Source organism: Macrotis lagotis, chromosome 1 (genome assembly GCF_037893015.1).
Source record: "Macrotis lagotis isolate mMagLag1 chromosome 1, bilby.v1.9.chrom.fasta, whole genome shotgun sequence".
NCBI lineage: Eukaryota > Metazoa > Chordata > Mammalia > Peramelemorphia > Peramelidae > Macrotis > Macrotis lagotis.
In genome coordinates, this window is record NC_133658.1 from 933,653,168 (window position 1) to 933,669,427 (window position 16,260).

Here is a 16,260-nt window from a genome sequence, read left to right on the forward strand (position 1 = left end):
AATATTTATAGCAGCCCTGTTTGTGGTGGCAAAGAATTGGAAATCCAGTAAATGTCCTTCAACTGGGGAATGGCTTAGCAAACTGTGGTATATGTATGTCATGGAACACTATTGTTCTATTAGAAACCAGGAGGGGAGGGATTTCAGGGAAACCGGGAGGGATTTGCATAAACTGATGCTGAGTGAGATGAGCAGAACCAGAAAAACACTGTACACCCTAACAGCAACATGGGAGTGAAGTTCAACCTTGAAGGACTTCCTCATTCCATCAGTGCAACAATTGGGAACAATTTTGGGCTGTCTGCAAAGGAGAGTACCATCTGTATCCAGATAAGGAGCCGTGGAGTTTGAACAAAGTGCAAGGACTATTCCCTTTAATTTAGAAAAAAAAAAACAGATAGCTTATTGTCTGATCTTGTTACCTCTTAGACTTCTCTTTAAGGATATGATTTCTCTCTCATCACACCCAATTTGGAACAAGGTACAACATGGAAACAAAGTAAAGACTGACAGAGTGCTTTCTGTGGGGGGGGGGGAGGGATTGGGGGGAAAATATCAAACTCAAATAATATCTTTAATAAAAATAAATTTTAAAAATTGTTTTAAAAAATGGAAAAAAAAAAAAACAATTCCCAACCTTGTCTCCTACTTGAAGCCATTAAGAGACAGCTTGACTTGTTCCCCCCATTATCTTCCAATAGTCAGAAGCCATCTGGCACAGTCTCTTGCAAGAAGATAAGCCCCTTGAGAACTTTATCTACACAGGACCTCCACTTCCTCTCCAGGCCATTGCCCCCTTATTCTCCAAGGGATTTTCCTAAAGCCCAGATCTGACCACATCACCTTCCTACTCATTCAATTCCAGTGGCTCCCTGTAGCCTCCCTCTTTAGATACAAAATGCTTTCTAAGCATGTTTTCCAATATTCTTTCACCTTCCTCCTGGCACAAACTCTTCAACCTGGTCTCCTGGAAAGGCCATAAACAAGATCCTCCATCTCGTGACTTCCTGAATTCTCTGGCTGTCCCCCAGGTGTTCCCTCCTCCCTTCCCCCCCTCCTAGTCTTGGTCTCTACCTTCAGTGACATTTGGGAGACAGCACATACAACACACACACACACACACACACACACACACACACACACACACACACACATACATCCCAGTCCTATTTCCCTCTGTTCCTCAGCACTCTAGTTGAACCCCTTCTGATTCACTGAGGTGAGTCATAAGGGTTGGAGAAATTGGTTACTCCCCTTCCCTAATCCTGTCTCTTTTTTTTTTAAACTATCATGCTCCTTCCCTACTTTTTTGATAAAACAAACTGTGAATAATTTTGGTAACTCAAGCTTATTTAAGAATTTATTTAAAAATTTTATAAGACTCATCTTAAAAGACAGCCATTGATTTAATCCCTTACCATTTGGGTAACAATACCCAAATATGCTGGGTTGAACAAGTGTCTCTTTTCAACCAACATTTCAACCAATAATCAAGATCGATATTTGTGTTTATAAAAGCCATAGCAGGAAAGTGTATTTCAGAAAATAAGATGCTATGAATGTTATTAAAATACATATCTTTTGTTTGATAAATCTTAAAACTCTTTATTCACCTAGAACCAAAGATTTTGTAAGATTTTCAGGTTCAGATGCCTGTCTCAATGAGCACTTTCTAAAAGGATCCAATAACTCCTCACCAAGCTTACTTTTACAAGAGGGGGCAAGGCTCTGATTTTCCAGATAACTCTACAGAATGATGTCCTCAATACCAAGCACTCCTGGTTTCCTCCTTCTCTGTCTCTTCTCCTTCCAGCTTCCTTTAATGTTCTCTTCTCACATTGGTTTGTGAGCTTCTTGAAGACAGAGACTGTTTTTTTCTAAAGGCAGGTGTTGGAGTCTTTTTTTCAGTTGTATCTGACTTTTTGTGACTCTATTTGAGGGGTTTCTGGGAAGAGATACTAGAGTGATTTGCCATTTCCTTCTCCAGCTCATTTTACAGATGAGGAAACTAAGGCAAACAGGATGAAGTACCCAGGGTTACATAGCTAGGAAGTGTCTGAGGCCAGATTTGAGGGAAGAGACAACCTGCCTCAATCCACCACATCATCAGGCTGCTTAGAAAACATTTAATGACCTGAACTATCATGAGAGAAAAATATATATATACCTTTCTAATTTAGGAATAGGACCACATGTAACATAGTTGTACCTGACAAATGAATTCTTTATTAATCCATATTTTTAAAATCTAGGCTTTTACAAAAAAAAAAATGTGAATTGCTTCTGTAGACTGACCAATGATTAATCTCCTATTTCATTTTCAGGGCTGGCTTTTTTTTTTCAAATTGGGAGAAAAAATCATCTATAATTCTTAACTTTTTCATAAATGTGGTTACTTTATTTTTATAAGAATATGAATTTGAGGTTCTAGCATTTTTTTTGTTTTTTTCTTTTTGCAAGGCAATGGGGTTAAATGACTTGCCCAAGTCTCACACAGCTAGGTAATTATGAAGTGTCTGAGGCCAGATTTGAATTGAAAACCTCCTGATTCCAGGGATGACTTTTTTTTAAAGAGCATTGAGTTGTTTTTTTTACAAATCTCTACCACATCTGCAAGTATAAGAAGTAAATTTGTGTTCCAAGGCAGACTTCATTTTTATACTACCCCAAAGAAAAAAATGGAAATTTCTTATTTTTGCTCAAACCTAAAAAGTACTTTGGGAGGGGTGGCTAGGTGGCACAGTGAATAAAGCGCCGGCCCTGGAGTCAGGAGTACCTGAGTTCAAATCCGGTCTCAGACACTTCATAATTACCTAGCTGTGTGGCCTTGGGAAAGCCACTTAACCCCATTTGCCTTGCAAAAAAAAAAACTAAAAAAAAATACTTTGGGGTCAAAGGTGTCTTATCCTCTCACCAAAAGCATGTTAAGGTTTTACAGATAGATTTCTTTTCTCATAACTTTTTTGAAAAGCTGTGCATAGTGATTCACTCATATCTTTGATATAAGTCACTCGCTGATGCATGCAATTTATGCAAATAGCGTGAGTGACCAAGCACATAAGATTCATAGATCTATGTTTCACTAAGCCCTGTTAGTGCAGAGCCCAACATAACTCTCCTATGTTAAATCACTTTCTTTAAAATAATCATGTTGACATTTCCCCTTGATATGATCTTGCCACCAATAAGTTTGAAAAGTCACAAATCTCAACACCATTCCTTTCCAAACCACATGCCTGACAGGAGTCAGGACTTTCTCTACCAGGTCATAAAAACATCTTCATGCTGAAAGCTGCCTCCACCTCAGAACTGCTCCTCATACTGGAAGTGTCCTCCAATCCATGGCCTCTCCTCCTGATCTGCTGGCTCTTCCCAGTATCTCCACTTGAAGATGGTCCAAGATTGTCATGTCTTCATTTCTCCCTAGGAGGCACTCCTGACTCATGTGCACTGGACTTTCTCCCAAGCCCCCTTTCCTGGTACCTTTACTGCCACCCCTCCTATTCAACTCCCAATTATGTGTTTGCTTTCCCATTCATAAGTAAGTTTCTCGAGAGTAAGGCCTGTCTTCTTTTCTGTATTTGGATTCTTTTCTGTATTTGGATTCTCAGTCTTCAGACCATTTGCTAGGTACATGTTGACTTCCTGACTGGACTTTATCATTTAGCAATAGATTACACCACAATAGATTATATGAATATCTTTATTTACATCTGCTGCTTTGGCCACCAGTAAAGTAGAATGGGAAGATTTTCACTTCTGATTTAATATAGATCACAAGGATCCTCAGACATAAGGGCAATTCTTTCCAGAAAACTATCCCTAAGTGGGAGCATTGGTAGTTCTTCTGCATGATTCATAGAGCAAATAGCCCCTCTCAGTCACCATGAGCAGAAAGCAATCCTTCCACATTGAATGAAGTTTTTGTCATTTAGCAATTCCTTAAATAATCTAAGGTGTCACTGATAAAGCTTCTGAAAGAGTCTCATTGATTTTAATTGGGAAAAAAAATCTTATTTTGCCAACAAATTCTGTGTGGAAGCTCAGAAAGTCTAAAGTTTCATGCTATCTACAGCTAAATCATTTGTACAAACAGTAACTTTTCCATCAAAAATAGATTATGTAAATTTAGAGTGAAGTTCAGATGGATGGCATTCTGTAATATAAAAATGGGTCAAAAACGACTTGATTCAGCCAGATGAACAGCAAAACACTCATCTATGACCTTGAATGATTGCCCTCTATTGATCTTAGCTTCCCTCGCTGTCTGAATTTTGTTTTCATGGAAGAACAGGTAGAGTCACTGGCATAAGAAGCTGTCAAGGAGGAATGCCCTCTGCCAAGGCCTTCCAACATCTTCTCTATAACTTATCTTAGAGAAGGGACTTTGTCCAGGGTACTGCAACAGGTCAAGAGGCAGAATTTGAACCCATGTCCTTCTAGTGCCAAAGCCAGTCTACTATATGGATGCCATGCTGTTTTCATGGAAGAACATGGATTATTTATATTGGGGACTTAGGGGTAGCTAGGTGGCACAGTAGATAGAGCACCAGCCCTGGAGTCAGGAGTACCTGAGTTTAAATCCAGTCTCAGACACTTAATAATTACCTGGCTGTATAACTTTGAGCAAGTCATTTAACCCCACTGCCTTAAATTTAAAAAAATTTATAAATTTAATAGGGACTTATAGAGTCAAATATTTTAGCCATTGATTTGTTCTTTCCCTTAATGGGTCTTGTGCCCCAGACTTTGGAAAATTCTGCCTAAGTGAAGATTTTCTCATATATGCTATTAAGAAATCTCTCCAGTATGAATCCTCTAATGTTTATTAATAAAATTGTCACATAATTAAGATTTTCATTTTACAGCTTCACTTGGTTCTCAAAACAACCTTTATGAGGTTAAGTGTTATAATTAGTCTCATTTTATAGGTGAAAAACCTGAAGTTTAGTGACCTGTCTATGGTCACACTATTAATGTCTATGGTGAGATTCAAACCCAGGTATTCTCTGTTAGAAGTCCAGTAGTTTCTTCTCTACATGATATCACTTCGATGATGTGTGAGCCATGATGAAAGCCTTTTTCCCTTTCATTTTCATGGCTTCTCACAGTACAAATATTCTGATGTGCAATGGGACCTCAGAGGTTAATGCAGGCTTTCCTACTTGTTACATTGATAAGATTTCTCTCCACTATGAATTCTTTGATGTTTAATAAGGTTTGAGCGGTGACTGAAGGCATTCCCACATTCATTACATTTATAAGGTTTCTCTCCAGTGTGAATCCTCTGATGTGCAATAAGGTTTGAACTATGACTGAAGGCTTTCCCACACTCATTACATTTGAAAGGTTTCTCTCCAGTGTGAATCCTCTGGTGTACAATAAGGTGTGAGCTATGACTGAAGACCTTACCACATTCATTACATTTATAGGGCTTCTCTCCAGTGTGAACCCTTTGGTGATTAGAAAGGTGTGAGTGGTGACTGAACTCTTTCTCACATATATTACATTTATAAGGTTTCTCTCCAGTATGAACCCTCCGGTGTTTAAGAAAACTAGAGCACTGACTAAATCCTTTCCCACATTCACTACACTTATAAGGCTTCTCTCCAGTGTGAATTCTCTGGTGATTAACAAGGTGTGAGCGGTGACTGAATTCTTTCCCACATTCATCACACTTATAAGGTTTCTCTCCAGTATGAATCCTTTGATGTTGAATAAGACTGGAGCACTGACTGAAGGCTTTCCCACATTCATTACATTGATAAGGTTTCTCTCCAGTATGAATCCTCTGATGTTTCACCAGGTGTGAGTGATGATGGAAGGTCTTCTCACAGTCATTACAATGATAAGGCTTCTCTCCAGCATAAGTCCTCTGAAGTTTAATGAGATCTGAATGATCACTAAAGGCATTACCCCATTCCTTACATTCATATTTGTGAATCTTATGAATAAGTTTTACATGTTTCTGGTACATTTTCCCACATTCATTACATTTATGAGTTTTCTCTCCTGTATGAATTTGTTGATGTTTCCAGACTTGCCTCATATATCTTTCCTGGTTCCTCAGCTGTTTCCTTATTGGATTCTCACATTCCCCTGTTTCCTTCAAAATGGAGTACCAAAGATTACACCTTTGGAGTCTTCCTACTGTCACCCTCTGGGATGCTTCTTCAGGAGTGCCCTGCTTTGAAGCTGTCCCCTTGGTCTTAGAATGAAGCTCTGAGTCTGAAAGAGATTAAAATAAAATATAAGTCATCTCAGAAGTTCTCTATGATTAGGAGAATGGAAAATGGTGAATAAGGTAATGCAGCTGACTGTGAATGGGTAGCTCCTTTCCAACTACAAGGAAGACTGAGAGAAAGGCCAATGAAAAACAACCCTAAAACTTCTCCTCACATCCCTCAGATTGGCAAAGATACTAACATGAAAACCAGCCATTAATGGACAGTCCATGGGAAGATGCTCACTGTGAGGCCCTGTCAATGAAGATATGAACTGGACCAGTCATTCTGAAAATTGATCTGGAACCTTAAGGTCTTCAGGTTCCTAAAATGAGCAAGGCTATACAAGGAAGGACCCACATGGACTCTGATAACTGATGATAGATGTTTTTAATGAAGCAGACCACCAGAAACCAAGCAAGTCACCATTAATGAGAATGGACAAAGAACAGGATGTGGATAAAATATATATCACATTAAAATATATATTATAAAAAATGAACAATAGGGAAATACTTATATGATCTGGGGCAGTATAATGAGGATGACAGGGGTCAACCAAGGCAGCAGCTGTGCAAATAGAAACAGCTGGCAATGTAGGAGAACTGGGACCAAAGTATGGCCCCTCATGGCTCCTGAACCTTAAGCTCTCCCACACCTTCCAACCCTTCAAAGAGAGGATGAAGAATAGGTACATTCTCAAGCATCATTAAAAATTGGTTTGTCATGCTTGACTGATTTTTTGTTATAAGGGCTTCCCTTGGGTAAGGGGGATTGAGGAGGGAAGTAAGTGGCCAGCAATTTCTTTTAAAAGGTAAAACACGGATGCTATGACTCCCTTATTAGTCTAACATGATGTGTCACAAAAGCTCATGGTTTCTTATGAAATCCTCCTCTGTTCTTGAATCTTGACATATTTGGGATTGTTGGAAGATTTTTAGATTTGTAACAAGGATAAGGGATAGAGGGAAACTAATCCTATCAAACCTGTCACACTTCATTTTGGGATGGGGTCACTAAACTTGGAAATGAAAGATTGTTTCCCTCTATTGGAGTCAAGCATTTCAAAAAATCTCTCATGCTGCTCTTGTAAAAAAAGACAGGGATGTAGGCTAAGTGAGGGGACAAACACCTTTGGAAGTAAGTATAGTGTCAGAAAATCAGGAATCTGGGCAGGGCCTTGGGCTATTTTGCATTTTTATCAATGATATGAATAAAGGCATAAATGGCATACTCATATTGTCAAATGACATTGAATGGGAGGAAGAGCTAATTTGCTGATGGAAGAATCAGAATCCAAAATAATACTGACAGTCACCATCTCTAGTGTGCAAACAGTGGTCTCCAAGACTCTAAAAGGGATCCTTGGAAGTCAAAAAGACTCATATTAAGATGTCATAGGCCTTTTAAAATATGCCTCCTTTTCTAACTGCATGTCTGAAGGAGGGATTTTTTTCATATATATTAAGCAAAACAATAAATTGCAACAGACTGAAGGCAGAAACAGGACAATTCAGTTGTCTTCCATTATTGCAAAATTATATAAAACCAATGCTACTTTTCTCCTTTTGTCTGAGAAAGTTGTTTTTATAAAATGTTATTTAACATGTAAATGGTTTATTTTTTTAAAATAGATTAATATTTTTTACAATTTATCCATATTATTGTTAATATGGTAAATGACAAAAAATATAATCCCCACAAACAAAAGTTCTTAGAACACCTTAATAATTGTTGAGACCAAAAAGTTTGAGAACCGCTGGGCTTGACCACAGGACTGAATTGAATAAGATAGATCGAATAGGAAAAGGCTTATACTTGGGTTAAAAAAAAAAAACATCCCCAGTGCAAGACAGGCAGTCTGGATAGACAGCATTTGTCAGCAAAAAAGAGGCTTTCAGAGGACAGGCAGACTGGGATGAGTGAACAGTGGGACATGGCTTTGGACCGCATTCAGAATGAGGAATAAGGAGGAGACGGTGTCCACCCTCTGCCCTGGTCAGACCATAGAAATAGATAAGCCAAAAGAGGTTCAAGGTTGGACAACCAGGATGTTGCCAAGGCCTAACTGTACCAGCACCCTAGTATTTCTTATAGGTTTTACCTCAGCAGCCTGCCCAAAGTCACCTCTGCAGCATCCCTGGTCAATGTCACCTCTGCAGGATCCCTGGTCAATGTCACCTCTCCAGGATCCCTAGTCAACATCACCTCTGCAGCATCTCTGGTCAACATCACCTCTTCAGGATCCCTGGTCAATGTTACCTCTGCAGCATCCCTGGTCAACGTCACCTCTACACTGCTCAACGTCACCTCTGCAGCATCCCTGATCAATGTCACCTCTGTAGGATCCCTGGTCAACGTCACCTCTGCAGCATCTCTGGTCAATGTCACCTCTACACTGGTCAACGTCACCTCTGCAGCATCCCTGGTCAACGTCACCTCTACAGCATCCCTGGTCAACGTCACCTCTGAAGCATCCCTGGTCAACGTCACCTCTGCAACATCCCTGATCAATGTCACCTCTGTAGGATCCCTGGTCAACGTCACCTCTGCAGCATCCCTGATCAATGTCACCTCTGCAGGATCCCTGGTCGTCACCTCTGCAGCATCCCTGGTCAACGTCACCTCTGCAACATCCCTGATCAATGTCACCTCTGCAGGATCCTTGGTCAACGTCACCTCTGCAGGATCCCTGGTCAACGTCACCTCTGTAGCATCCCTGATCAACATCACCTCTGCAGGATCCCTGGTCAACGTCACCTCTGCAGCATCCCTGGTCAACGTCACCTCTGCAACATCCCTGATCAACGTCACCTCTGCAGGATCCCTGGTCAACGTCACCTCTGCAGCATCCCTGGTCAACGTCACCTCTGCAGCATCCCTGGTCAATGTTAGCTCTGCAGGATCCCTGGTCAACGTCACCTCTGCAGGATCCCTGGTCAACATCACCTCTGCAGGATCCCTGGTCAATGTCACCTCTGCAGCATCCCTGGTCAACGTCACCTCTGCAGGATCCCTGGTCAACGTCACCTCTGCAGGATCCCTGGTCAACGTCACCTCTGCAGCATCCCTGGTCAACGTCACCTCTGCAGGATCCATGACCCATATTATCCCTAGAACATCCCTGGTCAACATCACATCTGCAGGATCTGTGACCCATTTTATCCCTACAACATCCCTTGTCCATCTCACCTCTGCAGCCTCTCTCTTACCGATGTCTCTCTTCTCTCCTTTGACACTACCCCTCCCACTCTAATACAGACCCTCATTACCTCTTGCTTGGTCTATTGACAGGGACAGCTAGGTGATGCAGTAGATGGAGCACTGGCCTTGGAGTCTGGAGAACAGGAGTTCGAATCCAGTCTCAGATACTTGATATTTAATAGCTGTGTAACCTTGGGCAAGTCATTTAACCCTGATTGCCTGGCATCCGGGGTCATCTCCAGACATCCTGATTGATTCAAATCTGGCCCCTGGACCCAGATGACTCTGGAGGAGAAAGTAAGCTGGTGACTTAGCCCAGCCCTGTTTATTCAAATCCAATACATATGATTGTCATGGCATCACATCCCTGATGTCATGGTCTTCTTCAAGAATGAAAGACAAACAGCATCATCAAAGCTGCTAGGGTGTCTGCAGTCTCAAGTCTCTCCCTACTCCAAACCATCCTCCAATTTGTCACTAAAATCATTTCCTAAAGCTCCTCAACACATGGTCTTTGATCCCAAGACACCAGCCTCCCAGTTATTTGACAGACAAGATACCCTGGCTTCAGGCATTTTCTCTGACTATCCCCATACTTGGAATGTTCTTCCTCCTCACCTCTGGCTTCCTTCAAGTCCCACCTCCCATTTGAAGCCTTCCCCAACCCTTTTCCTTTGTTAATTATCTCATATTTACCCTGGTAAATTGAGCTTGAGTGTGGCCTCCCCCAGGGAGTTCCCTGAGGGAAGGGACTGTCTTTTCCCTCTTTTTGTAATCCTAGCACTTAGCACAGAGCTTGACTGACTGATGGATACAGGGCAGAGGAATGGCCACATCTGTAATTGGAAGCCCCAATCTGCCTGTTTCCAAATCTACCCAAATGAGGAGATGGACAAGATGACTTTTTCTTCCACCATCTGCTGGTAAAATCCTTCAAGGGCAGCTCCACAGGGACTATGCCCATTCAGAAAAGATGTCGGGGGTATATGATATGTCGGAACATCTCTTCTGATCCTGCTGAGGAGAGAACCCTGGAAGAGAAGGGGGGAGCAGAGTGGCAGAGAACCTTAAAGTTCATGTCCAAGGACACATCCAGACCAGGAAAGCTGTTCCCATGAGGGGTCAGGGCTGGGAGAGACCTGGAGGAGAACTCTCTAGACCCAAGAGGATACTCACTAGGTCTGGAGCATAGCAAGGGAGAAGTGTATGGCATAGAGGAGCAGAAGAAGACAGCATGGAGGGAAGTGCACACCAAGAGGAAGGAGGACATAGGGAGAGCAGAAGGAGCAGGTGGATCATGGACATTGATCATGAAAGAGAATGACCTGGAGGATGGTGGGGGAGGGCTCGGAGGCCAGCATCCCCTCGCTTCAGCCAGGAGAATATGTCTGGTTTGGAGACAGGTAACCCTGTGATGGAGAGAAAGGAAAAGTCCCAAGTTCAGGCCCAGATCCTGAAGGAGACAGTCCCTTGATGGGGTACTGCCCCAGGGCAACCATGGGTTATGGACCCATATGAGAGGTCACAGATTCTGAGACTCATCCAAGTTCTTTAATCTACGGATGAAGAAACTAAGACCTAGAGAAGAGAATGAGTCCACTGAAAGATGTTTAGTGCCCAAGTGAGGCTCAGACCAACAGGAACCGCAGAGAGACTTGACTGATCAACCATAGGGCTTAGATCTTTCAGGAACCCAGAGACCCCCAACCCCATCTCCACCCTCCTCCCCTAATGTCCCCCAAGATACTGAATGATGGGACTGGGAGCAAGGGAAAAGTCACCTTACCCAGGGAGACCAGGTTGTGGTAGGTCTCCAGCATCACGTCCCAGTATAACTGCCTCTGATAGGGGTCCAACCACCCCCATTCCTCAGGGGTGAAATCTACAGCCACGTCCCTGAAGGTCACTGGCTCCTAAAACATCAAGAACACTCCTATTGGCCTGTGGACAGACAGAGACCACCAGAATGATCCCTGGCTGGGCAGGGGGCCTGGTCCTGCACTAAGGATTTCTTGTGGGAAGGATTACAGGGTCCAGATCCAAGGAGACATAACACTTTCTGCATTGAGGAGTTGACGGTTTTCTCAAGGAAGAGAAGATTCAGTCACAAAAAGACCAGACAGAATAGGCTGGATATGAAGAAGACTGGCCTGGGAGTCAGGAAAAAAAAAAGGCATGGCCCTGTTTAGCAGGGGTGGGGAGAGTGATCTGGCTACTCTGAAGTATCCAGGGTGAACATCAGATGAGGAAGCTTGGGAACAACCATGAAGGGCAAGGAATCTCCCATGTCCTCCAAGTCAGGAAGCAGGGGATAGACAAGGAGGGGATAGCAAGGGGTTATGGGGCCTGTCCCACCTCAGGAAGGATGAGGTCCCCTGGGGAGCAACTGGAGCAGAAAGAGATACTGCAGGCACAAGACCCGATGACTTTTCAGGAAGGAGGAAATTCCAACTCACCTTGAAAGTGTCAGCTGGAAACTCAGTGGGGGCCATGCCTTCATCCACCTCCTTCCCTGGGATATGGGTATGGGCTGGGCCACCAGAGGGCAGAGCTGGAGAAGGACAAAGGGCCCATGAGGGAGGGCAGCCTCAGACCCACCTACTCCCCATGCCCCATCTGGAGCCCCTTGGAGGGGGCAGGGAGAAGGATAGTTGTGGACAAGATGTCCCAGGATGGGGAGGCCTAATGAGCTTATGGGCTGCCGTAGGTGAGGCTGAAGACTCATTTCTACATTGTATAGACCCACAAGTGGCCATTTTACAAGTTGTGAAACTGAGGTTCAGAGTGAGCCAGTGACACGCTCACAGAGCTAGTCATCACTATAATGACTCTGAGACATGAGGCCAGGGCAGGAAGGGGACAATTAGGGCACCAGAGCCAGAGAAGCATAAGCCACCCAAAGCCTGTGTTCCTCTGACCCTCAGGGTCTTCAAGTGGCATCTCTCCATCCTCTAATCTCCCCATTCTGTTCTTTCCCCTGCCCAGGAGAGCCTGGTTTGCTTCTCAGACCCCAGCCCAGAGTCAAGGCTCAACTCACACTAGTCATAGAAATCCATTCCTTTCCTCTGCCTCTTATCCTTGTCCTGTTCTTATGGAGGCTGGATAATAATATACCCAACCTATTCCCCCTCTCCAGTAGGTAACTAGAGCCTAGGTAACTTCTCTCCCCTTATCTTACTGGGCTCCCCAGCTTCTGCAGGAAACATTCCCCAACTGTCCAGTGACTCCCCTCTGCCAATTCTCTCCTCTGTAGCCCAGACAGAGCTGGCTTTGTAGACATGTGTTTGTTGTCTTCTCCATTAGAATGTGAACTCTTGGGAGCAGGGACTGGCATATAAGATGAGCTGAAATATTTACTGACTGAAAATATTCTCTTATCTCATCCTCATAGCATCTTCAAGGTAGCTATCATTATCATTTCTATTCTATTATCTCTTTATTACAGATGAAAAAAACTGAGGCAGCAGAGGATCAGTGACTTGCTCAGAACTCAGTTCTTCCTCTTTCCTGGTCCAGTGTTCCATCTACTACATCACCAGCTGTTTAATCCAGGTGGGACAGTCCCAAACAGGGATGCCTGAGGCCATAGCACTTGAGCAGATGGTCAGGAAAATGGTCTTCTGCCTCTTTCTGTATCTCTAGCCCAATACCCTGGCACATAGTAGGCACTTAATATATAAGCTATTTCATATATACATACATATATATATATATATATATATATATATATATATATATATATATATATATATATGAGGTTATTGGGGATAGGGGAAAGGTAAAAGAGGGAGATATGGTCACACTTTCCCTTTAAGAAAATTCTTCTGGTTGTTGGAGGTGTGAGGAAAGATTAGAGGCAGGTATATACCCACCTGTCCCTCCCCAGCATCTATTATAATAGCCCAGATGTAGGGGATGAAGGCCTGTACCAGGATGGGGCAATGTCAGAGGAAATAGAGGGGCATATCAGGGTTAGAGAGGGGACACTGACCAGGGACACTTCCGAGGTGAAATGGACCAGGGATGCTGCAGAGGTGGATCTGGGAGGTGAGAGTACAGAGTCCAGGCTGATTCCTGGGTTGTGATCCTGAAGGACTAGGAGGATGAGGGTGCCCACTACAGTGATAGAGATAAGTGGGGAGGGATTGGGGGAGAAATAATGGGTTTGAATTTGGACATGATGAGTAAGAAGATTACTGAATATGCAGTTCTTGTCTGAAAGACAAGATTCAAGAGATTCAAGAATTGAGATCAGTAGGGAGTTTGGGGCAAGAGAGAGAGATTTGAGAATCATCAGAATGGAGATGGTAATTTAATCCATGAGAGCCAAAGAGGTCACCAAGTAAAGCTTTATAGAGAAAGGGAACCAGGACAAACCTCTGAGGGCCACATAAGGTTAGAGGACACAGTCTGGAGGAGGATCCAGCAAAGAAGACCTCGAAGGAGAGGTAAGAGAGGGAGGAGGAGAAACAGCAATGAAAGTGTAAAACCCTAGAGAGTATTCAGAGAAAAGTGATCAATAGCGTCTAACACTGGGCAGATACACAGAGACTAAGGACTGAGAAAAGGCCATTGGATTGAGCAGTCACTCAGGAGAGGGCAATAGGATGGAATGATGAGGTCAGAAGTCCAACCATAAGGAGTTAAGAAGTGAGAGGAGAGGAAGCAGAGATTAGTGTAGATGGTCTTTTTGAGGAGTTTAGCTACAAAGGGCAGAAGAACTATAGGACAACAGTTCATAGGAATGGAAGGATCAAGAGTGGGTTTTTACAGAATGGAAGAGAAGTGAGCATGTTTGTAGGCTAGGAGAGAGGGAGAGATTTCAGATAAGTGAGAGAGGGGAGTGATAGAAGGGGGAGATCTGGAGGAGGCAGTCTGGAAGGGGATCATCTGAGCACGTGGAAGGGTCAGTCTTGATCAGCGATCAGATCACTTAATCATGGAAGATAGGGAAGGAGGAAAGAGGGGCAGAAGGCACCTGAGTGATGAGAGGAGAGGGAGCTCATGGTGAATGGTCTCTGTTTTTTTCTATGAAACAGGAATTGAGAGAGTAGGAGATGTTTAGAAGAGTGAATTGATGAGAAAGGTGGGTGGGATTGCCTAGTAGCAGTGAGGGCCTGGTGGAAAGGTGTCACGTGAACTTATAGTGAACCTATAGGGGTAGAGGGAGTCATCCAGGAGTAAAGGCATCAAATGGCGGGAGACTAAGGTTTGGGGAACATGACTGGGAAGATGGTAAGAGGTAGAAGAATTCATCGGAGAAGAACAGTGTAGAGGTGAGCCGGTTCACCAGGGGGATTCAGATGGGGAGAAGAGGAGAGAATGTCTAGTGCAGAGCAGAGGGTCTGGGGGAGGACTGAGGGGTCAAGGAATTAGTGATCCCAATGAGGATGAAGAATAGTTAGATAAGGGAAGAGAGAGGAAGAGGGGAGAAGCCAATATTATGCTGGGATAAGCAGATTTCAGAGTTCTGGACCATGGAGATGAGTAACCACGAAGGGGCTATACTTGTGGGTGATGGCAAGAACCAAGGGGTCACTATCTTTTTTGAGAGGCCCGGTAGCTGGAGGTAAGTTGGTTGAGGAACTAGAGGTCTGGGTGTCAATGTGTATGTTGAAGTCACCTGGTATGAGAGCAGGATTTGGGGTGGAAAGGCTAGACTGAGGTAGAAAGGGGCATGTGCAGGGGTCTGTCAACTCTGATTGGATGGTAGATATAAACAGCATGAACTTCAAAGAAGGAGAGGTCACTTTGGGGAGCAAAGGGGGTTCCAACTCCCAGCTCCATCAGGCCTGAAGAGGGCAGCATAGAGACCTGTTCCCTTCCCTTCCCTGGAATTTAGTGGAAACCCTACCCCTCCTCCGTGGTGTCCCTCTAAGCTGGAGAGCAGGGAAGGTCCTGCTTTATCTGCACCCCCAATTCTTCACCCCACCCGAGGCCCAATGAAAGCTGAAGATCTGCTTCTCCATTCCACTCCACAATTTGTCAAAGCTCAGAGTCCTTCATTTCACAGGTGGGCAAACTGAGGCTCCAAAGAAGGAACACATCATAATAATTCGAACCCAAGGCCCTGGACTCCAACTCCCCTTCTTACCTCCCTCCTCAAACATCTGGACCACCACGGCTAAGCGGTCCTCAGTGGGGGCTCACGGGGCGACCCGGGGACGCGGGTCCTTTCTGCCCTGTAGTCCCGCGGTCCGAGTCCTTAGCTGGGCCCCGGCCGCGGGGGCTCCTCGAGGAGATGGCTCTGGGAATCCGCGGGGGCCCAGCCTGACACCTTGGGGGCTGTCCCTCCCAGAGGGGCTGCTGCGGGTAGAAGGGGGGCCGTCAGCGCCTCCGTTACGCGGCTCGGTCCCAAGGCCCCCGGGAGGCCTTCCACCTGAGGGCGACGGGGACCCCAAGGGCAGCGGCTATTAGCTCTGGGGTGAGAAGAGGAGCCCGAGGTCCAAGAGGCCCCCGGCCAAGGTCGCCCGGCCAGCAGCCAAAGGCGCCCGGGGGCTTCCAAGGGCGCAGACAGGGACCTCGGGCCTCAGGCATCCGAGAAGCACCTGCAGCCCGGGGGCTTCCGAGGCCCCAGCAACTGGTGACATCATCCTGCCCCGCCCTCCTCTGCCTGGGAGCCAATGACGCCGCACGCCCCGGCTCCTCCTCCTCCGTCCCGCCCCCTCTGCGTCTGCCGAGGCGGCCTAGCGACCGGTGACGTCACGAGTCCCGCCGCGCCTCTGGGGCCCGGAAGGACCTGTCCGCGTGACCTCCCGCGCGGGAGAAGGCACCGTGGCCCGAAGCGCGAACCGCCGGCGGAGCGGGCGCGGGAAACCCGACGAGGCCCAGA

General features: G+C 45.0%; 1 protein-coding gene across 1 annotated transcript; it reads right to left on the reverse strand.

Moving 5' to 3' along the window:
* Positions 1–1,405: 1,405 nt before the first annotated feature.
* LOC141510168 (uncharacterized) lies at positions 1,406–15,989 on the reverse strand. The gene is made up of 4 exons (XM_074220203.1): positions 15,523–15,989; positions 11,885–11,979; positions 11,215–11,341; positions 1,406–6,228 (listed from the first exon to the last, which is right to left on the reverse strand). The coding sequence occupies exons 1-4, from the start codon at positions 15,536–15,538 to the stop codon at positions 5,162–5,164; spliced, it is 1,305 nt and encodes a 434-aa protein (XP_074076304.1). The 5' UTR covers positions 15,539–15,989; the 3' UTR covers positions 1,406–5,161.
* Positions 15,990–16,260: the final 271 nt, after the last annotated feature.